Here is a 26,497-nt window from a genome sequence, read left to right as displayed (position 1 = left end):
CGAGCAGAAGTGGGCACTTTTTCTTGTCCACAATTAGTAGTAAATATCACCTCAACGACGACTAATTATACTGCCACAATATCACAATGCACTCTATTCTTGATCTCTGCAAAGACTGTGATGTGTTTGCCTCGGCCAAAATCGTTGACACATTCTTCAAAAGTGCATGAGCCTGGAAAAAATCGGAACTCAAAAAGTAAAATCTTGATCATCCGCCGTATCCGCATTCCTGGTTTCACAGATTACAGGGGATTTTCGTGCACGTGCAACCAAGAATTGTACTGCCTTTAAAACGATGTGAATAATTGTCGGTTCCTTGCTTTACTAAGACTACTGATGACTACTGTTCTATATCGTTGCCACCATTCATTTCCTTGCACCAGTTGAATATTATATCTTTCAACCTTTCAGCTCTGATGATTCCCATTCTGATTTTCTGTAGGTTTTTGACAAACTCCTCGTTTCTTTGCAACGCCAACTGGAGCCTTTTTCTGACTGCATCTGCCACTTTGGGGTCAAATCCATAATCTGGGTCTAAATCTATTTCTGGTAATGCAAAAAATGGATCAATCTCTATTGCATTTTCAATGTTATTATGATTGCTACCGTTGGGGTTTCCGTTCATAACGTTAGGGTTTACATTTGAATTTGTACGAGAGCTGGGAGTGGAATTGCCTTTAATCAAACCATTTGGATTCTTCAAGTGGTGTTGATAAAACTGATTCAAATTATTAGTGATTCCCTCGCAATCTGGAGATTCAAATACCTTTTTGGGTAATGATGTATTCAATTTGATAAGAGCATCTAAATCGCCAATATTATTATTGTTAATTTTATTGTTATTACTAGTATTACTTCCAAAAATTTCATAAATGTCACTAAATTCAACATTGTTATTTTTGATTAGGTTATCAAATTTCAATGACCGATATTCATAATCGGGCAATTTTAAATTGTCCACTTTGAAGTTATATGGATCAGCACCGATAAATCTATCCATCAATTTTGTTAGATATACTACATTATTTTGTTCATATTCGATTAAGTTTATCGTTCGTTCAGCCAATTTTCGCAATGTATCACTCTTGAAAATTTTATTATAAATTTTAGATGTCACTATTGATTCAGGTTTATTAACTGGCTTTAATAAATACTCGGTATTAATTTGAGGCAAAAAAATATCGCTATCACTATTTTCAAGTTTATCTAAAAATTCTTGGTTTTTTTTTTCATTTTCATTTTCAATTTTGTTTCTATTTATATGATCGTTGAGATTGTTATTAAAATCAAGAGCATTTAAATTTTTTTTTCTTTTGTTTAGTAAATTATCATTGAAATTGTCATTAATACCATCATTTAAATTATTTTTATTATTATTGTTATTGTTATTGTTATTGTTACTATGGTTATAGTTATTATGGTTATAGTTAAGGTTATAGTTATGGTTATGGTTATTGTCATTATTATTAGTAGCAGTAGCACTAGTAGTAGCACTAGTAGTAGCAATATTATCGATATCATTATTTTCATTTAAAATTTCTGATATTTTTCGTTTTTTCAATAGCTTTTGTTCTTTGTCTTCCAAATTAACATTTAAAATATTTTGGGTATTGCTATAACTTATCAAAAAATCTCTTCTTATATACTGGGATCCATTTATTAATTTGTTACCTCGATTACTCTCAATATGTGGTAAAGTCTTTATATTTTGATTGTCATTTTGGTCATGGTTGAAATACTTGGAATCACTGTCAAAACTATTTAAACTATCAAATTGGTCAAAACTATCGAAATTATTATTCTCTGATGATATTTTCTTTACTCTATCTCTGTTGGCGATAACAGTTCTGAAGATATGAAAAAAAAAAAAAATGTGTTAGTCCTGTAAATCCCAAACGAAAGTAAAAACAGATAAGAAGTTAAAAAGTGAAAACAGGCTGGAGACAGAAAGCAAATAACAAAATTGATCCACAAACATACTTTATCGCATTCATAGTTAGTTGGTCCATTGCTGCTGTGCTGCTCTCTTGCACTGAAATATCTGAAGATGGTTGGATCAAGCGTGGAAAGATAGAACCACTGCAACTGATCACCTCCACCAAGTAACGTTCCTACCAAAAAGCAAGAAAGTAAAAAGCAAAAAAATAACGTGTGGATTATATAATCACACGTGTGCTTACATGTGTACTGATCAACGCGTCAAGGTGCTTTTTTCACCAGACTTTTTTTTGAAAACGCGTCTGGATCAAAACCAAAGTCTTAAATACAAAGCAGGTGCCAGATTTCAAATGGCGTTTTTTCAATGTTCTCTGTTTCTCACTCTATCCATTCTATTCTCCTCTTATTATATTAAATCTAAATAACAATGCTTGAAGGTAAATTCGAAGAAGCCTCTCTCTTAAAAAAAGTCGTAGAGTCCATAAAGGATTCGGTTCAATTGTGTAACTTTGTTTGTTCAGAACATGGAATCACTGTCCAGGCTGTCGACGACTCTCGTGTTTTGTTGGTTTCTTTGTTGATTGGTAACGAGGTCTTTTCAGACTACAGATGCGACAGAAACATCACTTTGGGTGTTGATTTGAAATCCTTTGCTAAGATCATTCGTTGTGGTGGTAACGACGATTATCTAACTTTAATAGCTGAAGATTCTCCCGATAGTGTTACATTAGTATTCGAAGATAAAAACAGTGATCGAATTTCAGAATACTCATTAAAATTGATGGAAATTGATAATGAATTTTTGAAAATTGACGATATGGACTATGATTCAGTCATCAAAATGCCTTCAATTGATTTTCAAAAAATTTGCAGAGATTTAAGTACTTTATCAGAATCCCTACAAATCTTAATAACAAAAGACAGTATTAAATTTATGGCTGAAGGTGAAACAGGTAATGGCAGTGTTATCTTAAAACCTCGTACTGATATAGACAAACCTGAACAAAGTATCACTGTCAAATTAAATAATGCTGTCAATTCAACTTTTGGTTTAAAATATATAGCTGATATTGTCAAAGGTACTTCATTGTCAAATCAAATTGTTATCAAAATATCAAACAGGACTCCTGCTTTATTTGAATATAAATTGCAAAGTGGTTACTTGCGTTTCTATTTGGCTCCCAAATTTGAGGACGAATAAATTAAATAATCATTAAATAATCATTAAATAATCATAGTCATTATATAGTTTTAATATATCTAAAAAATTGAAAAATTGAAAATTGAAAATGTGTCAAACTGAAAAACTGAAAAACTGAAAAACCGAAAAACTATTAATCTAGAAATTTAAATGCTCAAAACCTTAAAATGCTAAACTATATCACTGTATCTGTATTACCTACGCCATTTACACTGTTTCCTTCACCTATAGCATTCAAGTAACCAGATCTAACATGGCTTCTCTCTGTTATTGGTAATAGTAACCTAAACGCGTCATGCTGATTTAAATAATATCGATATAATCGTTTAGTCCTTATAAATCCCATATTTTCATACAAAGATATAGCTGCTTTATTGACAACCTCGGTTTCTAACATGATCTCATCTGCTCCTTCTTGGACCATTTTCTCAATTGATTTTAAAATTAATTTTTTAGCAATACCATTTCCTCTGTACTTGGGTTCAACTGCAACCATTCCAATATACCCTCTCATTCGAGCGTTTCTGTGGGGCTCCAATTTACATATAATGGCTCCAATCAATTCCTCTTTTCCACTTTTCTCATCGTAATACTTTGCCAAAAAACACAATTTGGGCCATATTGTCAAAAAAAACAAATAAACATAAACTGAATATGGTTCTGATAAATTTGCATTAACCAACTTTTGAATGTCTAAAAAATCCTCTTTGTTTTTGGATTCCAACTGAGAATACTTGATATCCAACATTTTGCTCAGATTTCCAGCCAAATCTATCTCTTTACCACCTCTTTATCTGCTATTTGTTACCATTCACTACACCATTTCCTTTCAGCTTTTGCTTTCGCTGAAAAACGGCGTTTTGCTCGTGATTTTCTGGCAGCTCTTTCCGGTACATTTCCCCGGAATCGAACACCTTTTGTTTTCATCTCTGATTTGTAACTGAAAGGAGTTTCAACAGCCCAAGCCAACAGTATATTTGTTTGCTTTATCAGGAGATAATGAAAGAGACGAGACACTGATCACATATCAAAATGCCTTCAAAAAAATTGCCCACTAAGGACTCCTCGCAGGAATTAATAAAGGATTCCATAACAAATATAACAAGAATCATAGAAAATGACACCGATATCTCATTAATTGACTTGAATTTGATCCAGCAGTTGAACACCCAAAAGACACTAAATCTAATGAAATTGGAGAGAAAATTAGATCTTATACTAAATGAGAGCAAACAAATCACCCAAATCAACGAGGATTTGACAAATACTTTGACTAAATTAAACGTATTGGAGAACCAAGTAAATCATTTGGAGCGGATCGCAAAGGAAATGGATGAATGGTCAAAGGAATTACAGGTCAAATCTAGAAGAATTCGAAAACAAAATTCTATATAATAGCTGATTAATGCCTTTCGTGAAAATATTGTAATCTATTAATATTTAAAGTACTTATAATACATGGGTAGCTTAAGAATCACTTCCCAATGCAAAAACTGGAAAAAACAACATCAAGAACTTCCTCAATTCCAATTGCAGTGCCTGTAATTTTGCCAATTCCTTCAACTGATTGTTTCAAACTTTCTGTTGCCAATACTACATCTTCTAATTCAACAAAATTCTCGAATTCATCCATTCCAAATAGGATATCATTTTTAATTATGTCTTGACATCTTTCTGACAACCCTAATGGTTCAATCTCTTCTGTTAATGAAATTTGCTTAAAGTTCTTGATTAACACATCCATCAACTCATCGATGCCAATCTTATTATTGCATGATATTAGATTCAATGCCTCCTTGGTTATATTCAAACTCAGTGCAATTTTTTCAATTATGTCTTCAAGTTTTTTTTTATCTTTAACTAAGTCGATCTTATTTAGTATAATTAACATCTTTTTATCTTTGTTCTTGAGTTCTCTTATTTGTTCGATTATTTGCTCGTCTCTTAACTCCTTCTCAAATTCGTCAGTTGATAATATTAATAACGTTAAATCGCTATTTAGTGCGTTAAATTTAGCTCTTTTAATTCCTTCATGCTCGACTATATCTTTAGTATTATTCAATGATCTTATGCCTGCTGTATCGCCGAGCACAACTTTATAGCCCCCAATATCTAATGGCACATTAACAATGTCTCTCGTAGTTCCTGCAATATCGCTAACAATAGCAACTTCATTATTTGCCAACTGATTTAATAATGATGATTTGCCAACATTTGGTGGTCCCAATAAGGTTAGCTTGAACCCTTTTAATAATATTTCAGATCTTTCACCTCTTCTAAGATATTCTTCAATTTCATGTTTAGTTTTTTGAATATTATCATTTACTTGATTCAAAATCTTATCTGTTTCTTCGCTAAGATAATCTTCACCAAAATCTAGTAAGGCAGTTAATTTTGCTATATTATTTAAAATATTTGTTCTCCATTGATTGAATACTCTCTTATTATCACCTTTCATTGAATTCATTGCTGCAATTCTTTGAGATTCTGTTTCTGCTTCAATTATATCGCGAATTCCCTCAATTTCTGTTAAATCAAATTTCCCATTCATAAATGCTCTTTTAGAGAATTCACCATTAACTGCATATCTAATATTTTTATTCTTATTATTATTCAATGACTTAATTGATGATAACACTGCATTAATTATTGAGATTCCACCATGTAAATGAAGTTCGATTAAGTCTTCACCAGTAAAGGATTTTGGACCCTTAAATGATATTACAACTGCTTCATCTATAATGCTTTTGGTCTTTGGTGAATAGATTTTTTGAATCACTGCAACTCTTGGTTTAGGTAGTGAGTATTTATTTAATGTTAATTCTTGTAGAATATAACTGGATTCGGGTCCAGATATTCTTATGATTCCAATGGCAGATTTCCCCTGTTTTGTTGATAAAGCAAAAATTGTAGGAATAGAGAAAAACCTCTTGGATATAGTAGATAACAAAGTAATTTTTCTATTTATTGTAGTATTTTTAAACATTATCTCCTGAAGAAATTCGGTAAGATAGGTTATTTAAGAAAAATCATTTCCACTAAAAAATTAAATTAGATTAGATTTTCACTAACCTTATTGTCATTCAACTGTTTTAGATTTGATCAAAAGCAAAATTCTTTTTCCTTCAGACTTCAAAATATCGAAACCAGAGAAAATGATTGCAAGATTCTACATTAAAGAGCCTGCCATATTTTACTTAAAAAGATTTTTTAGCAGATCATCTATATTTAATCATGAGAACCCCTTAGTATGTTTGATTTTACGTTCTATTTTATGTGCACTTTATCAAAATCCTCAGTGACTTAAGTAGCTAACACCAAATAGGGTTTGCCCAAAAAGTCGCCAAAAATTCCTCGAATGTCAAGAGGTTTGCCAGTAAGACAACACATTCCTCATGTAAAAAAAGTAATACTTATTTCTTCTGCCAAAGGTGGTGTAGGAAAATCGACGGTTTCTTCGAACATTGCTTTATCTCTACAAAAATTGGGGAAAAATGTTGGTTTGTTAGATGCTGATTTATTTGGCCCCTCAGTACCTAAACTATTCAATCTCTCAGGAGAACCTCGAATATCAGATTCTGGCAAGCTATTGCCTCTAACAAATTATGGCTTACAAACAATGTCAATGGGTTATCTTATTCCCAGCGAGAAATCTGCAGTCGTCTGGAGAGGAATGATGGTGATAAAGGCATTACAACAACTTCTATTTGAGGTAGAATGGAATAACATAGATATTCTAGTGATAGACATGCCCCCAGGCACTGGTGATACCCAACTAACAATAAGTCAGCAGGTCAAGGTGAATGGAGCAGTTATTGTCTCGACTCCTCAAGATATAGCTCTAATTGATGCCATAAAAGGAATCACAATGTTCAACAAGGTCAATATTCCAATCTTGGGATTGGTCCAAAACATGAGTTTTTATGTCTGCCCAAACTGCAATCATGAATCTCATATTTTCGGCAACGATGGCGTCAAAAGAGAAGCTGAGAAGCAGCAGTTGGATATTCTAGGTTCTATTCCCATCAACGAGAAAATCTGTCGCCAGTCAGATTTGGGCAAACCAATTGTTATTTCTGATCCAGACTCTCCCTCTGCTGCTTTTTATGTTGAAATTGCTCAAAAAATCCTTCAGAAGCTTGAAAAATAAAAATCCGGCACAGTGGGTCCATGCAGTCAATATGCATATTAACGTTATATCCTTTGGCTTGGGTTTATATAATCCCAATTAGGAAATCGGTAGTTTTGTGCTTTTGGTACTTTTGGTACTTTCAATCTTTGTTTTGAGCTTTAATTATATAGATTTGATATCGGTAACAACTATTATTTGTTCAAATCTCAACATATGCTTTTCCAATTAGCCTGGCTATTCTAACACACACTGATATTTGCTAAACATAATCAATAAATAATTTATACTATGGCTATTCAAAATCAAATGCTATTCAAAATATTTTTATTTTATCTTAAATTCTCTTTTTCGTTTCCTGTTTTGCCAGAACTAGCTCAAGCTGATTTAGCTACAAGCCAGGTTCCCGATGTTTTAGATTTAAGATCTTCAATTTTGTCTAATGAGGTTGCTTCAAACCTAATAACGAACAATAATGAATTGAAAAATGAGGTTCAAGTTTTAATTGAAGATATTAACAGTTACTATTTGAATCAAAATCAAAACATTGATCAAAATCAAAACATTGATCAAAATCAAAACATTGATCAAAATCAAAACATTGATCAAAATCAAAACCAAAGCAATATCGTGGAACAGAGTCCAATTCAAACTGATTCGAAAACTCCACCAGTTTATACAGAAAAAATATTATCCGAAACTCCATCAGATTTTCCTGATGATAATGGATTGTCAATTCTTTCTTGGGAGGATTTAGCTGTGATTTCAAGTAAGTTTGAAAGAATAAATAAAAGAAATTTAGAAAATAAAGAGCCAAATGAATCTGGTTACTATCTAAATAAGAAAACTTCTATTGAATCAAATTTTAAGAATCTTGGTTCTAGGAAAATTGCAAAAATGAAAAATCAAACAATAAGTATCAAAAATGGTTCTTTTTCCAAAATAACAGATAAAACTACTAAATTAATTAACAAAAAACCTGATTTCGATTTATCCGGCTTAATAAGGCACGAGAAACGTTTTGATTCTGATTCTGATTATTCCCAATATCCATTAGAAGAATATCCTATATCATCTGGCACTGAAGGAATACAGGAAAGTTTTGATTTCGAAGAGTATGATAATGTATATGATTATCAATATGATGATGACAACGATTATGAAACCTATGAAATTGTTTATCCCTCAGATATATATTACAATCAAAATGATGATGAAAATAATAGTCATAATAATGAAGATGTTAATGTTGATGACAATGGTAATGACTATCGTGATAATGATGATTTTTCTAATTTAGAAAGTAAAAATGAATATTCTTTTCCAAACTCCAATTTTTATCAGAAAGAAATAGAACGCTTTGAAAACACTATTCGCAAAGATTTTAACAAACAAGAAAACTCTGAAAACTCTCAACCTGTCAAATTGAACCTAAAACCTAATCAGGACAATCTCAATGCATTAAATAGAACAAACTTCACATCTTATGAATTTTCTCCAGAAATTTTGATTGAAGAAAGTCCCAAAGAAACTCTTAAAGATGAATCATCCTATCATGTCACTGAAAAATACAATGCTCGTCCATATTTAGTTGACAGTAGTAAGCAAAAGGATAACGATCAAAAAGATAGTAATCAACAATCCCTCTTTTTATCACAAGAGGGTCAACCTCATCCTCTCAAAAACTCCAGCTCAAACTTTTTTACAAAAAACAGAGAACTTGATTATGACAGTGTTTTCTTTTCAAATTCCAGCTCTTCAATTCAAATAAGCTGTTTAATTAAAAATCTTATGGTGGTATATGTGCTTTTATTTGTTTTTTTTTAGACCACTTGATTTATTTTTTTTAAACCGCTTGATTTATTTTTTTTAGACTACTTGATTTATCTTTTTAAAAAATTTGTTTATTTATAATAATATATGTATTAGGATTATGTTAATCTTCAAGAGATTTTTTTGAAACATTCTAAAAAATTTATCAAAATAAAATAAACTTCAAAAGAATATAGAGTATAGAGTATAAGAATATTAAGTGTAAATATAAAAACATTAAATGAATTATTAAAACAATGTGCACAGTTTAGATTATCTAAGACTAAAAAAAGTGCTTTGTAACAAAAAATTAAAGTAAAAAATAGTGATTAACAATCAGAAATGTATTGTAAAAAAAATGTTGAAAAAAATGTATCTTATTTTATCAATTGAACCATATTACCATCAACAACAGTTGTAGCTCTAGAGAAAGAAGCATATTTCTCAAATGGTGAATTTCTTTCCAAATCATATTCTGGGTTGTGAGCTTCATCTGGACGACGTCTGTAGTGAATACGTTTGATCCATAAATATAATTCTGAACCACCAAGAAAAAGAATAGAAAATCCAACTGCAACACCCCATTCATAGTCAATTGGTTTGTGTAAGAAAACTTTTTCATTAATAACTGGAATGTACACTAATGGGAAAACTGTAACAACACCAAAAATAACTGACCAGAATAAAAATTGATTTCTCCACAAATCTTTAAACACTTGTGTGTAGGGAGTTTCTGATTCTGGATTCATTTTGAATAAAGATTTTCTGGTATCAATGACTTCCCAAGCAAGAATTAAAGCACACCATGTCATATTGGCAAAAGAAGCAGATCTTGCTCTGAAAACATAGTTACATGAAGGGTTATAAGAGTCGTTACATTGGGTACCAAGTTGGCCTCCACCTTTTCCATAAATAATGGCAACAAAACAACCCATACAACAAACAGCCATCCATAAACCATAAACCATCATATCACAAAGAACTTCTCTAGTAAAAATACCTTCTTTGGGATCCTTTGGTGGTTTTTCCATTGAATCAGGTCTAGCAAGTTCAAGACCCAAACCCATAGCTGGAAAACATGAGGTAACAACAATAATCCATAAAACTTCAACTGGAGATAATGGGAAAACAGAAAATCCATCGTCATCAATAAAAACTAAACCAACCATCAAGTAAATGGCTTGAGCAACATTTTCTGCTAATAGTTGTAAAACAAACTTTTGAATGTTATCAGCCATACGACGACCTTCTTCAACAGCATTTAAGATGGAAGCAAAATTATCATCGGACAAAACAATATCAGAGGCATCCTTAGCAACATCGGAACCTGAAATACCCATAGCAATACCAACGTCAGCCTTTTTCAAAGATGGAGAATCGTTAACACCATCACCAGTCATTGCACAAAATTGACCACGTCTGTGTAAAGCGTCAATCATTCTAACTTTGGTTTGAGGAGCACATCTCGCAATAACTAAAGGCAAAACAGGTAAGTTGTCGATTTCCTGGTCACTTAGGGCATCAAATTGGGCAGCAGTCATAACCATAATCTTAACAACGTCTTCAGCGTAATGATAAAGGTTGTGAGGTAAAATACCAATTTCTTGAGCAATGGCCTTAGCAGTACCTGGATGGTCACCGGTTAACATATGAACAGAAACACCACACTTGTGGCATTTTTTAACCGAGGCAGCAGACTCTAAACGTGGAGGATCATAAATACCTACTAAACCTAAAAAAATCAAGTTATTCTCAACTTGATTTCTGTCAATTTTAGCGTATTCGGCATCGGAAATTTTTGGGTCACCAAGTTTAGTTGCAAAAGCCAAGACTCTTAAACCGTCATTGGCAAAAGCTTCCATTTGACTTTCAATAGTTCTAACATCATCTTCGGTTAATTCAATGATATTTTCTTCTTTAATTGATTCAAGGTTGGCAGTTTTACCAGAAGAGTGACCGTACCAGTATTTACAGCATCCTAAAACTCTTTCAACAGCACCTTTAGTGAAGACGTGAGCTTCGTTGGTAGACAAATCTTTATAAACAGCAGACATTCTTTTAATAGAGGAATCAAAAGGGTATTCAGCAAGGTGGTCATATCTTTTATTTTCACCTTCAGTTAAACTTTCTCTTGGAAAATTAGAAGCAGAGGTATAAACTTGGATAGCAATTTCAGTTGGATCACCATGAGCTTTCCATTCAGGTTCGACGGTTGGATCACTGGTATCTTGAAAGATGACTGCAACATTAGCCAAAGTTGCGGTTTTCAACCAAGAAGCATATTTATTTGGAATTGGAGAAGGTACAGTGGAAGAATATTCAGAGTTGACTTCGTTTTCAGCAATTTCAACGGGAGAACCGAAACTAAACTTGATGGAACGGGTGGTTGGATCCAAAGGTTTTTTTATGTCAGACACGGCATAAGTACCGACACCTGGAATCCAGACATTTCTGACAATCATTTTACCTTGAGTTAAGGTACCAGTTTTATCAGAACAGATTGCACTAACAGCACCCAAGGCTTCCAAGGAGTCTAGTTTTCTAACAATAACGTTTCTTGTAACCATAACAGAAGCACCAACAGCCATTGTGATGGTCAAGACGACGACTAAGGAGGATGGAATCATTGATAAGGCAACACAGATGGCATAAATAGCGACATTTTTGTTGACAATCATCTTTTGGGAACCCATAACTATAATAGCAAAGATAACAGCAATAACGAAAAGACCACATGCAAGTTTTGACAAACGACGATGTAAAGGAGTACCAACGTTAAGACCTAAGAAAGCACCAATAATGTCTTTTAAAGTACCGAAAAAAGCTTTGAAATAAGCTCTTTTTGGAGCAGCACCATTTTCATCTTTTTCAACTTGTCTGACTTTTGATTTATTGTCGTTTAAGGATTGAGCAATCATACCAATTTGGGTTTGTAAACCGGTTGAAACAACAATAGCAGTGGCTCTACCTTTTGAGACAGTGGAAGAACTAAAGGCCATGTTAAGACGATCACCAACAGAGATTTCGTGGGTATAAACTAGAGTGTGGTCCTTGGAAATAGGTAAAGACTCACCGGTCAATAAGGCTTCATCTGTTTCGAAATTTAAAGAATCAATTAATCTTAAGTCGGCAGGAACAGTATCACCAACTTTAACAATAACAATATCACCTGGAACAACTTCTTTGGTTGGGATGGTTAAATCGTTACCACCTCTGATGACTCTTGCAGCAGGAGAAGACAAGGATCTTAAAGAACCCATTGTTTTTTCGGCGTTAACATCTTGATAGTAACCAACGACAATATTAATACCAACAACAAAGGCAATGACACCACCACTGATCCAATCTTGTATAGCCAAAGCAATAATCATAGAAATGAACAAGACCAAGATCATAGCATTACAAACTTGTCTTAGGAAGATTTTCCCATAGGGAACACCAGTTTCTTTACCTAGAGTGTTTTCACCATAGAGGGCAGAGTTTTCTTTAACCTGGTTGTCAGATAAACCAACGTTGGCATCGGAGTTATAAATCTTTTCGAGCTGTTGAATAGTTAATTGGTATGGAGGTTTTGAGCCTGAATCCGAGTTCAATTTCTCTTGAATTGAAGACATGATGGATTAAAATAGAATGAAGAGATTTGATGTATTCAATATTTCAATGGGGATTTTAGAGATAGATTTGATTAATTTGATCCAAAAAGAAAAAAATTATATTGTTATCATTGATTTCCAAATATATATATATATATATAAAAAGAAAAAAAATGATAGGATTGAAACTTGATTGAGAAAAGAACAACCAAAGATAAATAGTTTAGATTAATTAAATAATCGAAAACAAGAAAATGAAAAGGGGAGAAGTGGGAGAAATGGAAGGGAATCGATGAGATGAGTTGATGGATGAATTAGAAAAATAAAAGCATGGTAAAAGGTTTATATGGGGGATTAAAAGAGTATTTATATGGTCAAAAACCCAAAAACTAGAGCAAGAAATCAAAAATAAAGAGTGAAAAGTTTATAGCAGAGCCAAATAAAGTTACTGCCGGTCGGATAGAGGCTGCAGATCTGCGGTCGGAATATCACAGGTCGGAGCTGGTTGAAATTCGGAAGAGGTGCGGCTGTGTGCAGCGGGATGCATGTTTTTTAAACAGGACAGTGATTGGCTGGGGTTTTCCTCAGAGATAGCGGACAGATAGCGGACAGGGAGAAAAGAACCTGGAGGCTGGAGGAAAGAAAGCACAATAGAGGAAGAACAATGGAGGTTGGGTTATGGGGGAAAAGAGGCAGAGGTGATTTAGAAGAAGCTTCAGAAAGTGCTTTGCAATGTGGTTTCAACAAATGGCTTCTCGTTACGGCTGAATGAGCTTTTGTGTGGGCAAACGGCATCAAACTTTGCCAGACCCTGGAAATATCAATAATTCATCTGAAAGTGTCAAATGACAATTGCAGTCTGGATAAAAGCTGTTTTGTTGTTGAATTATTATTTTGGTTTGGTCTTTCTAGAATTTTTTGAAATTTTTTGAAAAGCTTTTGAGACAACAATCGAATTTCGATGCAAACCTATAGATTCTACCCGATATTTTTTTCTTCAGGCTTTACTAATGTTGGTATTTACCCAATTAAAAATTGACATGCAGTGCAATAGAATAAAAGGAATTCAGAGGTGAAAATAATAGTAAAAAAAAAACAATCATTGACGATGAAAAAGAAAAAAAAACAGTAAAAAAAGTCAGGAAAACAGACCAGAAAATGGATAGAAAAAACAGCTGAAAAGGAATCTAAATACACGGATAAAGGCGAGATGTTATTGAAGAGATATTGAAATAAAATGAAATAAAATGATATAAAATGATATAAAATGAAATAAAATAAAATATCAAAATACGATATTTGTTGAATCTAGATAAAAAAAATAATTGCAACTTGAAACACCTTGTGAACTTGGAGATAATAATTTTCGGGTCATTTTTAGTTGGAATTACTTTAAACTGGCCCTGAAATTAATCTGTAACCTATCATTTATCATTTATAATTAATAATTCAATCGAAGATTGTGGATTGAAAGTGGGTCTTTAAATCCTTGATTATATATCAGTTTAGTTTAATTGAACCATGACTCCATGCACTGTTAATCGGTTCGACAACTTTTGATAATTCTTTTAGACTTGTTTTATGGAATGTCGGAGCATTATCTCGAATGGATCTAAAGGAAATTAAATTTGGGTTTTGCTTTGCTGACTGGCCAATCACAGGCCAGACTATACTGGAATCGTAATTAGAAGCACGCTGCTGGTAAATGCTAATTAACCACTCCAACAACCACCATAATAACCGCTCTGATAGTGCACTGAATAGTAAACATTATCGAAGCATTGTTGACGGTAGAATTCAATATGCTTAGCTGAAATAAAAATGACATTGGCTTTTGTTTTAAAAGTGCTTGATGAGTGTGAAGTCTTTGATCTTTGGTTCACAAGCAGCATACACTCCTGCACTGAAAACAAACTATGAGATAGTGCAAAATAATATGTGAACGATTTGAGTGCAGAAATCAGTTTGGCTGGAACAAAAAAATTGAAGAGTCTGAGGAATTGTGACTAATACTGTTTGAGAGTGTCTAACAGTGATACGATTGTAACATTTTGCAAAGGATGGCGAAACTGTTCTGAAAGCACTCTGAAAGCACCATCAAAATGTTGCGGAAGTATCTCAAACACACCAATATTCCTCATCTTGCGACTGTAATGGAAGATTAAATTTTAAAAAAAATTAAAAAATTAAAAATGTTACAAAATATTATAAAATATTATAAAATATTATAAAATATTAATAATTTTATTAATATTGCAATTTAATAATATTACAATTCAAGAATATATAATATAAAATATAATATAAAATATAATTTTAAAATGTTATAAATTTTGATATTTTTGATAATTTTAACAATCTTAATAAAAGTTTATTTCTTTTCTTATCAATTCACATCCGTTGTTTTTGTAACAAAGTTTTAGGATTTATCGAATTTTTGAAAAGTGTTCTGGACCGGAATAGAACCGTCAGCTGCCAAGAAGATAAGAGTGCAACCAAGAAACTCCTTGCTGCGACTTCCGGTTTGGCCAATAGCTTTGCTTTCTGCCTGCTAAAGTTTGCTCGACTGTGAACAAGAATCACGAAACGCTGGAAACGTTGCTGCTTTTGGTGTTGCTTTTTTATGAAAAGTCCACTAATTGCCCAGCCTTGCTGGCGAACAAAGCAATCATGGCGAACACGGTCTAAACACCCACCCACGTGGCCTGCTCCAGATCAGGAAACCAAGCGCCTGAGCATCTTCAGCCAAGGACTCTCTGCAGCATCTGCTGCAGTATCTGCTTTTGATCATGGTTTTGCTGCTCCGTCCAGAAGTTGGCGTGATACTTCACTCTGTTAGTGCGATATTGGATTCCTAGCGTAATATTAGTATAGTATTAGTTATTAATAGTATAATTTGATATAATATAATAGTATGAAGTAAACTAATCTAAATCAAAAGTAGTCCCAAACATGATTCAAACATGATCCAAACATGATCTGGATGTAATATGAATATAATATGAATATAGTATGAATATAATATATTCTACAAATATTTCAAAAATTAATTCATTTGGTTAGAAAAAATGTGGGTCAACACGAATCAGGTCTAAGCGTATCACTGCTATTATTAAATTTTTCATAATTTTCACCGCCAAACTGAATTTTATTATCTTCATCACCCACAATTTCATTCGTAATTACAACTGTATCATCTGTTTTCTTTTCACCCTTTTGGTGCTTTCCAGCATCTTCATTGCCGTCAATTTCCGTATCTTTATAATAATTATAATTATTATTATTATCATTTCCATCTTCATTCCCATCTTCATTTCCAACACCATCATTCTCTTGGTTCGATTTTCTTAAATTGTTCAATTCTTCTTCCTTTTCTGATTTCTTAACATCAACCCAATCTTCTGCTTTCTCCAAGTTTTCATCAAAGATTTTGATTATATTGGCAAACGAATCTAACGACTCCTTAGCTAATATCAATATCTTTGTATTAGCATCATTTCTAATCATTGTATTAATATTTATGTGGCTGCTACTATAACTATTCCCATTATTAACAGCTTGATTCTCATTTGTACTGCCACTATTCCCTTCACAATCTCGATTCAATGCATTTATTGAACTATTCGAGCCCACTGGTGTCAAAAAATTATTGCTATTAGTGGTAGTAACGGCATCATTAAGATTTATTGGACTGGATGGCTCAGTCATTGGAGAATTCAAACTTTTGGCTAATTTCTGTGGCAACGTTAATAAAACATCTCTTACTGATGATCTCGCAGGCTCAGGCAATGAATTTCCTGTAAAATTTGATATAACACCAACTGCTTTCTTAACTGTGTTTACAATATCCTTTTTAACTTGATTTAATCCTTCATCACTAATTTTTTTCCTTTTAACATTATTTATTATATTATTATATATCAAATGAGATGAACTAGAAGTATTAAAAGAATTAGAAGCATTAAAAGTATTAGAAGAACTGGATTTTAAATTTTTATTATCATTATCATTATCATTATCATTATCATTATCATTATCATTATCATTATCATTATCATTATCATTTAAATTATCATTTAAATTCCCACTCAAACTAACATTTGAATTACCACTTGGATTGTCATCAACTTTGGTTGATAACAATTTTTGCTCTTTCTCATTTATTAACCTTTGTAAATTTTGAACTCCATTATTCAATCTATTATTGGCCAATTTCAAAACCTTTAACAATAATTTTAAATTTTTTTGAGATTCAATTGAAAAATTAATTGATAATTCTGACAAGTTTTTATTATTAAATAAATTCGGATTATTAAAAAATGATATATTATTATTCCCACTATTCCCATTATTCCAATTATTGAATCCATTGTTACTCAATTTGGACTGAAAAAATTCAGTAAATGATGGTAAAGATTGATTATTATTATTATTATTATTATCACCATCATTAATATGATTCATCTTGCTTAGATCATCCCTATTTTCCATGCTGTTGTTTATATTATTGTTCATACTATTGCTAATGTTATTGAAATTTTGTTGCTTATATTTCATCAAAACAGGTCTGGTCTTCTTTTCAATAAACTCGGCACTGTTTTTAAACGTAGTGGAATAGTTTTTAGATGCATTGTAATATTTACTTACTTTCTTGAAAAACGCATCTTTATTCATGTTCATATTCATATTACCATAGTTATTCTGTAATAAATTCTGAAGTGAGCTATTTGAATAGTAATTGCTACTACTATGTTCATTGCTGCTATCATTATGAACATGGCCATAATTATTATTATAATTATCACTATAATGCTCAACACTATCAACGGTACTATTGACACTCTTTTGGTACATAGTACGAGAATCGTTGCTGCTCTGAGACGAAGTAGATCCCGATCTCTTTAACTGGTCTAAAGCTTGCACTGCTGCTATAACATCGTCGTCTTCCTGTATAAAATTGTTATCGCTATGGCTGTTGTTACCACCATGGTTGACTATACTGGTATTATCACTGCTGTTATTGCTATGGTTGCTGTACTGCCTCTTGAGGTTCTTCCTTTTTATTATACTACTGTCGTTAAACTGGTTCACTAGGTTCTTGATGGATATTCTGTCGGTGAAAGATGGAGCATTAGGGGTAGGGTCTGGATTCGGATTTGGCTCTGGTTGAGATTCCATTATTCGATGCTTCTGTTGGTGTCACAGCAAGACAGTTCGTGCTTTCATCTATCAGCTCCTGAAATACAATACAAAAAGGATTATTATATCAGAACCTATCACAGCCTAAAAATGTTGGATCAACCTTAATCGCCAAACTGGTACCAACATTTTTTCCCATGTGAAAGATAAACAAAACGCATTTTTGGTCTCTAACTGGCACATGGTATACATTATATGCTGTTTTGCGCGGACCTTCGTGGGTCGTAACCGTAAGGCTTCCTGTATTCCGATTCTCAGGGGCTTACACTCTAAGACCGTAACTTAGGGCTTTTTATGTAAGCTCGAAGAGTGGTACAAACGGTACAATGATCTTATGAGCTAATGTGCCAAGCACGTGTGCTTGTATAATACAATCTCTTTTTTTGCTTTCTCAAAGTGAGCAGATATAATAAAATCGCATCACCTTTTGTTCAAAAAAGCTATCTTACCTCGTTATAATGCTACGATATCATAGGAAGTGGGAAGCACCAGAAAACATCACCACCTATTAGGAAATGAAGGAGCTCAGACCTTACTATGATCCAGACACCTTCGACGGCGATTATCTAGTTATCTATCGTCCAGGCACTGGTGTTCTCTACGAGAATGGAAAAACCATTTCAGAGACCTTATCTTCAAAGTTGATCAATCATTCTACTGGTGGTTTAGGTATTCGATCTGCCGGTTTAGTTAAGAAGAGCTTAGCCAAATCTTCTTCGGGGTATGGTTTGATGTCCAATTCCAGCGCTTATAGCAACAACAATACTCATAGCAATATATTTGGGAATAATTTGATTCGAAACCTTTATCATGATTTAGAATTACATGATTTATTTGATCTAAATAACTTTAAAGATATTTTCAAGAACATCTTGAATTCTTTGTTTAAAAATTATCTAAAAATTTGTATTTCGCAACCTTTTGAAGTTGTTCGATTATTGCTACAAATTGGTTATTTTCACACAAGTCAATTTAATGATAGCAGGCTATCCCCATTTGAGAGACAGCAAAAAAAATTAAACCAAACTCATAAGGACAAAAATGATTTAAGCATTGATTCGAATAATAATCTAAATAACAGTATTTATGCCAATTCCGATAGAGAAGATGAAATGGACTATTTTTTTTCCAACACAACAAATCCTTACCAGTATAATAATAGTAGCAATAATAATAATAAAAACAAAATTGCAAAAAATTTAAATAATGATAATGAAACCGACGATCATAAGACAAATGATATAGATGGTGTGAATAATATAAATGATTCTAGTAATGATGATAGCAATTATGATTTAAAACCTAAAAATAAAAACCATTTACAACCTTTGTCGTTGAATACGATTGATATAATGTCATCAATATTATCGTTTGAAGGAACTAGAGGATTGTGGAGAGCGACTAATAGCACTTTTTTATACAATACGTTATTTACGTTTTTAGAAGCATGGTTATCAGGATTCTTGTCACCGTTTTTGAATATTCCTGATCCATTTTTCATTGATGCAACTCAGTCTCCCTCTCCTTTGAATACATTTTTGTTATCATTATTTGTATCGGTATCTACCTCGTTTATCTTATCTCCATTGGATTTAATTAAGACTAAGTTTATTATAACATCAATAAATAATTCTAATCGAAATTTTAAGAACATTATATCATATCAGTTTAGTTCGATAATTTCATCATCATCAAATTCCGAGGATAGTTTTAAAATACTTAATTTAATCAAGTTGGTCAAGTTTTTCTTACCACCATTAACATTAGTTTTACCGATTTTTTTGAATTCGTTTACGAGCAATTTTTTAAAGAAATTTACACCATATTTTTTATTTATCAAGTTTGGTATAGACAATTATAATTCGCCTATATTATTTGAAATGTTGAATTTATTATCAGAGATTGTTGAATTGTTTATTAAATTGCCATTTGAGACGTTATTACGAAGAAGTCAAGTTAGCTATTTGATTAATTATAAAGGCGAAGAGTTTGAGCATAGGAAGAAAAGGAAAAATAGAAGGACAAATGAGTATAGATATTATAACGATGAAGTTATAAAAATTAAAGAGGACAGTGATGATAGTGATGAGGATAATAAAACAAAGAGAAAGAGGAAGAACAACAATAGTGAGAGAAAGAGTCAAAAGAAACTTGAGGAAAATTCATTAAAGGTTGATGAGAATACAATGATCGTGAAGTTTGCGGGATATAATGGAATATTCAAGACATTATTCGATATTTATTATTTGAGAGATAATGAAAACAATGGATTTGATGGGCTCTGCAGAGGATGGAGAATTGGGTTATTGAAGATCTTTGCAGGATGGGGATTTCGAATGAGCAATAATCCTGAGCTGAGTTTTGTCGAAGAGAAGTTTTGAGTACCGGTATAGATAGTTTATAGATATAAGATTATATATGTATATAAGTATAATTATAAGTATAAGTATAAGTATATAAGTGTATAGGATTATAGTTTCAAGTTATTGTTCGTATTTTTTAGTGTCATTATGATTATTGTTGGTTGCTGTTATTGTTATTGTTATTGATTTCGAGATCTTTTTGAATTAGAAATTCGCCTAAAACTTTTAGTGGATTGTTTGGTTTTTCATGAGCTATTATTCGTAGGCCTTGTAGTAGATATGGGGTTATGTTGCTATTTAGGTATTGTCTTACAGGAGCACCATTAGTTATCTTTGAAGGATTGGCTAATTTTTCAGGAGGGATATTTGGGATGATTGTTGAGATTTTGACGTTATTTTGGATTGATTTGAAGGGGGTTTTGGGTAAAGAAAGCAAGTTTTTGTTGTCACTTTGTTTAGTTGTGAGGTCCGAGGAGAGATTTTGAGATTCTGAGTTTACGTTGTTGTCTTCTTCGATGTTCATTTTGTACAAGTGAGAATGTGATAGAATTGATAGGATGGGATAGAGATAGAGATAGAGATAGAGATAGATAGAGAATTGGACATTGGAATATTGGGATATAAGGTTTTGAGAGAGGTGTGATTAGCACGGAGAGAGAGAAAGAGAAGAGGATGGTGATTTTATTAAAGTGGAGATTAGGGTATATTGTATTGAGAATATAAGTATAGAGAAGATAGACAGGTGTATATAGATGGATCCATTCAATGAGGTTAAAGAGGATGCTATAGTTCAGATTAAGAATTTGAGGGAGTTTGTTCGAGTGAACAAGAGTAAAAATGAGAGTAGGAGTAGGAGTAGGAGTAATGAGGAGGAGTTTCGGAATGAGTTTGGTGAGTTGAAAGAGACGATAGAGGATTTGAAGGAGAGTGTTGATAATTGCAAGAGAAATCCATTGGTGTTTGGAATAAGCGAGGAAGATATTCAGAAGCGAGAGGAGATAATCAGGAAGTTGAGCAAAGACTGCGATAATATTAAGGCCACATATTATGGTAGTAGTGGGAATGGAAATGGAAATGGAAATGAGTATAAAGATTACAATGGTGATAATGGTGATAATGGTGATAATAATAACGATAATAATGATAATGGAGATTACAATTTATATCGAGAGGAACAAATAAGCCGAATAATTGAGGAACAAGATTATCACTTGGATTCTATATATGATTCTATGGTGAATATCAACGGACAAGCAAGATTAATGGGGGAAGAGTTGAATGAGCAAGAGATATTATTGGAGGAAGTTTCAGGGAATATTGAACGAGTTGATGGAAAGTTGAAAAAGGGAATGAAAAGGATCAATTACATATTGAAGAACGACCGAGATAGGTTGAGCGATTGTTGCATAGGATTGTTGATTGCGGTTTTGATAATATTGTTGGTATTGCTTATAATACTTTGAGAGATTTTAAAGAGGAAAAGAAGTAGGACGAAAATGGACGAGAATAAGCGCAAAAAGATTACGAAAAACTATAAAAGGGGAAATACCAATAACGAACGAAATAAATAAAATAAAAAGAAATATAGATTAGAGATGAAAAAAGAAACAAAAGCTCAAGCTAAGTGTAGAGAAAAAAAAAATATATATATAAAGATCCAAAAAGATAACATAAAGTAAGAAAAAAGATTAATTGAAAAATTAATTATTAAAGATTATAAGATACCAAAGACCAGATCCAATAAGATGAGATAAAATGGACAGAATATTACTTTAAAAGGAGATTGAGAAAAGGAATATTTTAGCAGGAAACAAAATACGATAGAAAAACCGAGAAAGTGGACCCAACAGCAGCTAGAGATGGGAGAGAGCTATCATAACGCAGCGGATAACACAAAAGTGACACCAAAAAAGGCAGCCAAGATGGTGTAGACTTTCAAGATGGAGCCATCAGCATTGAAAGGGTGGACTAAGTAGGCACCAGACTCAGAGGAGGATGAAGCAGTGTCGTTGAGGGTGTCATTGGCACTGTCTAAAACAGCGGTGACATAGACAATTTCGACATCGGCAGAAGAACTCATTGTGAAAGAAGCAGCAATTGGGAGAGAATAGGGAGCAGAGACAGCAGAGAAAGCACTTGGAATAACAGCGAAAGCAGAGGATACAGAGGATACAATTGCAAAGACACCACAATCAGCGAGAGCAGAGGCAGACCCTTTATATACCTCTCTGCTGCTTTTGTGGTGTCGCTGCTCCTGAAACGACGGTTCCTTTCCGCGTAACCACAGCGCCCGCACATGAAACTCGTTCTCCCATTGGCCGTGTGCCGGCGGCTGACGCGTGTAAGCCCTGACTCAGCACCACGTGGAATCCCGCTCTCGCAGGGTACGTCTACGCGCATCGCTGCATGCTGTGGCGGACTCAGGCACGCTTCTGCGCATAACATAAGGCTGCGGCCGTGGTAAGAAGTGGTGTGTTTTTGCTGCAGGTTTGCCGCACCACGCAGCTGATCTTTGTCCGCAGTGCGATTGACTCGCGCCGAGCTGCATTTGCGAGCCAGCGCAAGGAAACAGCTTTGGCTGCTACTTCTGGGAATGGACGCTGTCCGCTTTGGACCTCGCTCGCGTGTCCACGCGGCGCCGCGCTGGATGCTTACCTAATATCCAGCCAGCGGCCCTGCCAAGCACGGCACCACAGGCTTGCTCTGTTTTCTGTGCCGCTTAAGACCCCTGCAGAAACAAAGATGAGCCGGCGTTTTGTCAGCACAATCGCGCGCTCCCCTCCGAGCGGACTACACGCGGTGCGGTCGGCGGAGGAAGGAGCGAAAGAGGAAAGCGCCAACGCTGGGATCGGCAGCTGGTGTGCAGCGAACTGTATCGGTGTATTAACAGTGAAGTGTATCAGCTGGATGGTACAAACTACAAATTCAATTCAACTATCGATCCTCACTTAATCGAAATCAAAGCGATCAGCATCAAAGTAACCATTGATCACATCCAATTCTATCCTCCTCCTCTATCGCCTTTATTGCCTGTATTACCACTCCAGCTCACTCTTGGTCCTCCCTCTTTTGCTCGAACTGCTTTTGTCAATTTATTGCAATTATTAAGCACAGCATTTATCACTTACCACTTACGAAGATTCCTTTCCAGATTGTTGTGTAATATTTATTAATATTTATTAATATTTAGTATTTAGTATTTGTTATTTGTTATTTGTTATTTGTTATTTATTATTTATTATTTATTATTTATTATTTACTATTTACAATACCACTAACCACCTCTCAATAGTCGTTTTATTTCAAATAAAATACTCGATTTTTTTCGCTTCTTTTCCTTTCTTTTCTTTTTCTCTCTCCCTCTCTTTTTTTTTCTCCCATCTTGTTAACCTCGTTATCTTCTTATATATCTTTCCATCTCTATTAGCGCCTAATTTAACTCTCTCCCATCCATAATATCCTCATACTCCAACTATTTCATCCCTTATCATCAACCTCCAGTCCTCACTTCACACTCAACCACCACACTATGACTGAATTCCTAAAATATTCCTCTATTCCCTCCGGCAAACACAAGGGTAAACACCATATCATAATCGTCGGCGCAGGAATCGTTGGTGTCTCAACTGCCTACTATCTAACCCAACACTCCTTGTTTGACCCAAACACACACTTTGTCACCATTATCGAAAGCAAAAGAGTAGCTGGTGGTGCTAGTGGTAAAGCCGGCGGTTTATTGGCCCTATGGGCCTTTCCCCAACAAATTGTTCCCTTATCCTTCCAGCTACATCAGGAACTAAGCAACAAATATAATGGCGAAAAAGAATGGGACTACAGAAGATTAACCACAATCTCTCTCGAAGGCAACATAATCAAATATTTGAAAAGAGATCACGACTACCATAATAGCGACGATTCTAACGACGATAACGACGATAACGACGACGACACCTCTGACCTTTCTCTAAATATCATTGCCGCCGACACTGACTCATCCTCCACCAATTCCAATAACATAAATAATAATAATAATAATAATAATAATAATAATAATAATAATAACAACAACAACAACATACCCATTGTTGATCACAATTACAACTCCTTGTCTGACGATAACTCAATATATTCAACAGATCACAACGACACTCGTCTCTACTCCTCAGAAACCGACACCCTCAACACCTCTCCTTCAATCTCTACAAATTACATCAACCCTCCCAACAACAATGACTCTGACTCTGACAACGACAACTCTGACAACATCTCATCGGACCAAAATGTAGCTTCAAGAACAAGAAGCAAAAAAAATACTGTCAAAAAGAACTCAATCGAAAACAAATCCGACGCACAATCCTCTTCCCACCTACCAACAAATTTAAACTGGATAAAACAAAACATCATAGAAGACTGGTCCTCCCTAGGTGGAACTGACTCAACCGCCCAAGTCCATCCCTACAAATTCACAAACTTCATATTGAAAAAGGCCATAGAAACTGGCGCTGTCGAACTACTCATAGGTAAAGTAGACGAAATCCTCTTCTCAATCGAAACTGGTGAAGCTGACGGTGTCTCCTTCAAACCTTCCTCTGCCCAAGCTGAATTCAACCAAGATAACCAACCTATCTCCCTCTACGGTCACCAAATCGTTCTAGCTGTTGGCCCCTGGACCTCAAAGATTCTACCCGATTGCCCAATATCTGGTCTAAGAGCTCACTCAATAACAATCGCTCCCAACAGTGGCATGGTCTCCCCCTACGCCATCTTCACTGAACTAAAAATCGGCAAAAACAAATATGTCTCCCCAGAAATGTACGCAAGAAAAGATGAAGTCTACGTTTGTGGTGAAGGCGACACCCTAGTAGACGTTCCCGAAACAACTGATGATGTTGAAGTCGTTAGAGAAAAATGCGACCTACTCTTCCATTACGTTGGAAAATTATCCCCAAATCTACAAAAAGGCCATGTATTAAAAAGACAAGCTTGTTATCTCCCAGTACTAGACGTTCCTTCCTCCTCAGGCCCCCTAATAGGCGAAACTAATGTCCCAAACCTATACCTAGCATCTGGCCACTCGTGTTGGGGCATCAATAACGCCCCCGCCACTGGTAAAGTAATGTCTGAATTATTACTAGAAAATGAAGCTAAAAGTGCTGATATATCTGCTCTAGATCCAAGTCTTTATTTCGATGCAAGTGTATTCGATTATTAACATTTTGATACTATCTACTTAAAATATTCTCCAACTAAAATAATGATATCCATAATAAATAATGGCAACAATTAACAAGAAAATGAAAAAATAAATATCACTCAATATTATATCTATTTTCTTTTCACTCTTTGTTAATCCTCTTGAATTTCATTCTATAATCAATAAGCGTCTTTATTAATCACTTCATACTGACTTTATCTTTCATCCCTCTTCTCTTCATCTTATTGATACCATCACTTCATCACAAACAACTAAAATTAATACTCTTATCTCAAATTCCTATTTCACTATTAATTTATTAATTTATTAATTTATTAATCTATTAATTTTGTTAATTTTGTTAATTTTTTTTTTTCTTTTTATCATTTTACCGTCGTTCTTGTTGTTATTTCCGTTGTTACTGTTTTATTATTTTTTTTCCTTCATTACTATTATTACTATTATAATTAGAGTTATTATTAGCATATTCATGATAAAATAGAATGGAATAAAAGTTTTCAAAAAAAAACTATTAAATTAACAAAAAATTATTAAAAAACTAAACATAAAAATTTTAAAAGACTTGTTCTTGAAGAGTCATAATGCTATTTCATATTTCCTTTTCTTTGGCGTTTTCCTTTAATGTTCAAAATATATTGAACTTGAAATTTGTTTTCTTCTCAAAAAAAAAAAAATTAATAAAACTAAAAATGAAAAGAGGAAAAAAAATTAAAAAATACAAATATTTGCAATAGAGATAGAAATATAAATATAAAAATAAAAACAACTTAGAAATAAAAATCCTTGTGAATTATGAGATAAATAGGTATTAAATTAATTTCAATCAAAAAATACTGAACAAATAACTACTTAAACAATTAAAAGTGAGTTTTTTAAAAGATTTAGACTAAGAAAGAAATTGAAATTAATAATACTTCATTTTTTTTTGATGCTTGTTTAGATTTAATGGAAGTTTGATTAATTTGTGTATTAATCTCTTAGTCATAAATCTTTTTCCATCTAAGTTTATATTTATTGTTAAAAATATGCCAACTTATCTTTTTGTAT

General features: G+C 33.4%; 14 protein-coding genes across 14 annotated transcripts; 7 read left to right on the top strand and 7 right to left on the bottom strand.

The window, feature by feature from the left end:
• Positions 1 to 222: 222 nt before the first annotated feature.
• Positions 223 to 2,052, bottom strand: RXT2 (Rxt2p). Its single transcript, XM_020193009.1, has 2 exons — positions 1,981 to 2,052; positions 223 to 1,847 (listed from the first exon to the last, which is right to left on the bottom strand). Exons 1-2 carry the CDS (start codon positions 2,007 to 2,009, stop codon positions 341 to 343), a joined length of 1,536 nt encoding a protein of 511 aa, XP_020048393.1. The 5' UTR covers positions 2,010 to 2,052; the 3' UTR covers positions 223 to 340.
• A 241-nt stretch (positions 2,053 to 2,293) lies between these two features.
• On the top strand, positions 2,294 to 3,264 carry POL30 (proliferating cell nuclear antigen). The gene has a single exon (XM_020193008.1). It carries the CDS (start codon positions 2,366 to 2,368, stop codon positions 3,137 to 3,139), a length of 774 nt encoding a protein of 257 aa, XP_020048392.1. The 5' UTR covers positions 2,294 to 2,365; the 3' UTR covers positions 3,140 to 3,264.
• Positions 3,265 to 3,314: 50 nt separating this feature from the next.
• MAK3 (peptide alpha-N-acetyltransferase MAK3) lies at positions 3,315 to 3,887 on the bottom strand (the record flags this gene model as incomplete). Its single annotated transcript, XM_020194490.1, has 1 exon — positions 3,315 to 3,887. One exon carries the CDS (start codon positions 3,885 to 3,887, stop codon positions 3,315 to 3,317), a length of 573 nt encoding a protein of 190 aa, XP_020048391.1.
• A 284-nt stretch (positions 3,888 to 4,171) lies between these two features.
• ASCRUDRAFT_33085 (uncharacterized protein) lies at positions 4,172 to 4,534 on the top strand (the record flags this gene model as incomplete). Its single annotated transcript, XM_020190400.1, has 1 exon — positions 4,172 to 4,534. The coding sequence occupies one exon, from the start codon at positions 4,172 to 4,174 to the stop codon at positions 4,532 to 4,534; it is 363 nt and encodes a 120-aa protein (XP_020048390.1).
• Positions 4,535 to 4,613: 79 nt separating this feature from the next.
• MSS1 (Mss1p) lies at positions 4,614 to 6,125 on the bottom strand (the record flags this gene model as incomplete). Its single annotated transcript, XM_020190441.1, has 1 exon — positions 4,614 to 6,125. One exon carries the CDS (start codon positions 6,123 to 6,125, stop codon positions 4,614 to 4,616), a length of 1,512 nt encoding a protein of 503 aa, XP_020048389.1.
• Positions 6,126 to 6,240: 115 nt separating this feature from the next.
• On the top strand, positions 6,241 to 7,289 carry ASCRUDRAFT_56783 (Mrp/NBP35 family ATP-binding protein; the record flags this gene model as incomplete). The annotated part of the gene is made up of 2 exons (XM_020191190.1): positions 6,241 to 6,387; positions 6,465 to 7,289. The coding sequence occupies exons 1-2, from the start codon at positions 6,295 to 6,297 to the stop codon at positions 7,287 to 7,289; spliced, it is 918 nt and encodes a 305-aa protein (XP_020048388.1). The 5' UTR covers positions 6,241 to 6,294.
• A 270-nt stretch (positions 7,290 to 7,559) lies between these two features.
• On the top strand, positions 7,560 to 9,095 carry ASCRUDRAFT_7508 (uncharacterized protein; the record flags this gene model as incomplete). The annotated part of the gene is made up of 1 exon (XM_020192922.1): positions 7,560 to 9,095. One exon carries the CDS (start codon positions 7,560 to 7,562, stop codon positions 9,093 to 9,095), a length of 1,536 nt encoding a protein of 511 aa, XP_020048387.1.
• A 362-nt stretch (positions 9,096 to 9,457) lies between these two features.
• On the bottom strand, positions 9,458 to 12,694 carry ASCRUDRAFT_7507 (potassium/sodium eff; the record flags this gene model as incomplete). The annotated part of the gene is made up of 1 exon (XM_020192918.1): positions 9,458 to 12,694. One exon carries the CDS (start codon positions 12,692 to 12,694, stop codon positions 9,458 to 9,460), a length of 3,237 nt encoding a protein of 1,078 aa, XP_020048386.1.
• A 2,835-nt stretch (positions 12,695 to 15,529) lies between these two features.
• OPI1 (transcriptional regulator OPI1) lies at positions 15,530 to 17,903 on the bottom strand. Its single transcript, XM_020193007.1, is given in 2 exon segments — positions 15,530 to 16,674; positions 16,687 to 17,903. The coding sequence occupies 2 exon segments, from the start codon at positions 17,849 to 17,851 to the stop codon at positions 15,749 to 15,751; spliced, it is 2,091 nt and encodes a 696-aa protein (XP_020048385.1). The 5' UTR covers positions 17,852 to 17,903; the 3' UTR covers positions 15,530 to 15,748.
• Positions 17,904 to 18,387: 484 nt separating this feature from the next.
• On the top strand, positions 18,388 to 20,253 carry UGO1 (mitofusin complex protein UGO1; the record flags this gene model as incomplete). The annotated part of the gene is made up of 4 exons (XM_020190402.1): positions 18,388 to 18,512; positions 18,618 to 19,022; positions 19,146 to 19,859; positions 20,013 to 20,253. The coding sequence occupies 4 exons, from the start codon at positions 18,388 to 18,390 to the stop codon at positions 20,251 to 20,253; spliced, it is 1,485 nt and encodes a 494-aa protein (XP_020048384.1).
• A 133-nt stretch (positions 20,254 to 20,386) lies between these two features.
• On the bottom strand, positions 20,387 to 20,758 carry SDC1 (Sdc1p; the record flags this gene model as incomplete). The annotated part of the gene is made up of 1 exon (XM_020190396.1): positions 20,387 to 20,758. The coding sequence occupies one exon, from the start codon at positions 20,756 to 20,758 to the stop codon at positions 20,387 to 20,389; it is 372 nt and encodes a 123-aa protein (XP_020048383.1).
• A 229-nt stretch (positions 20,759 to 20,987) lies between these two features.
• Positions 20,988 to 21,698, top strand: TLG1 (Tlg1p; the record flags this gene model as incomplete). Its single annotated transcript, XM_020191709.1, has 1 exon — positions 20,988 to 21,698. One exon carries the CDS (start codon positions 20,988 to 20,990, stop codon positions 21,696 to 21,698), a length of 711 nt encoding a protein of 236 aa, XP_020048382.1.
• Positions 21,699 to 21,935: 237 nt separating this feature from the next.
• ASCRUDRAFT_7502 (uncharacterized protein) lies at positions 21,936 to 22,315 on the bottom strand (the record flags this gene model as incomplete). Its single annotated transcript, XM_020192902.1, has 2 exons — positions 21,936 to 22,005; positions 22,116 to 22,315. 2 exons carry the CDS (start codon positions 22,313 to 22,315, stop codon positions 21,936 to 21,938), a joined length of 270 nt encoding a protein of 89 aa, XP_020048381.1.
• Positions 22,316 to 23,764: 1,449 nt separating this feature from the next.
• TDA3 (Tda3p) lies at positions 23,765 to 25,753 on the top strand (the record flags this gene model as incomplete). The annotated part of the gene is made up of 2 exons (XM_020191188.1): positions 23,765 to 24,319; positions 24,560 to 25,753. The coding sequence occupies 2 exons, from the start codon at positions 23,765 to 23,767 to the stop codon at positions 25,445 to 25,447; spliced, it is 1,443 nt and encodes a 480-aa protein (XP_020048380.1). The 3' UTR covers positions 25,448 to 25,753.
• Between the last annotated feature and the right edge of the window lie 744 nt (positions 25,754 to 26,497).

The sequence above is a fragment of the Ascoidea rubescens genome, assembly GCF_001661345.1.
Source record: "Ascoidea rubescens DSM 1968 unplaced genomic scaffold ASCRUscaffold_4, whole genome shotgun sequence".
Lineage (NCBI taxonomy): Eukaryota > Fungi > Ascomycota > Saccharomycetes > Ascoideales > Ascoideaceae > Ascoidea > Ascoidea rubescens.
Note: the sequence above shows the minus strand (reverse complement) of the source record. Positions and strands in the feature narration are given on the sequence as shown.

Excerpts from the sequence above, each read along its gene's own strand:
- RXT2 (XM_020193009.1), bottom strand. The coding sequence starts at position 2,009 with ATGGACCAACTAACTATGAATGCGATAAA. Across the intron at positions 1,848-1,980 it reads CTAACTATGAATGCGATAAA|AACTGTTATCGCCAACAGAG; the intron begins GTATGTTTGTGG and ends TCATATCTTCAG.
- POL30 (XM_020193008.1), top strand. The coding sequence starts at position 2,366 with ATGCTTGAAGGTAAATTCGAAGAAGCCTCTCTCTTAAAAAAAGTCGTA.
- OPI1 (XM_020193007.1), bottom strand. The coding sequence starts at position 17,851 with ATGGAATCTCAACCAGAGCCAAATCCGAATCCAGACCCTACCCCTAAT.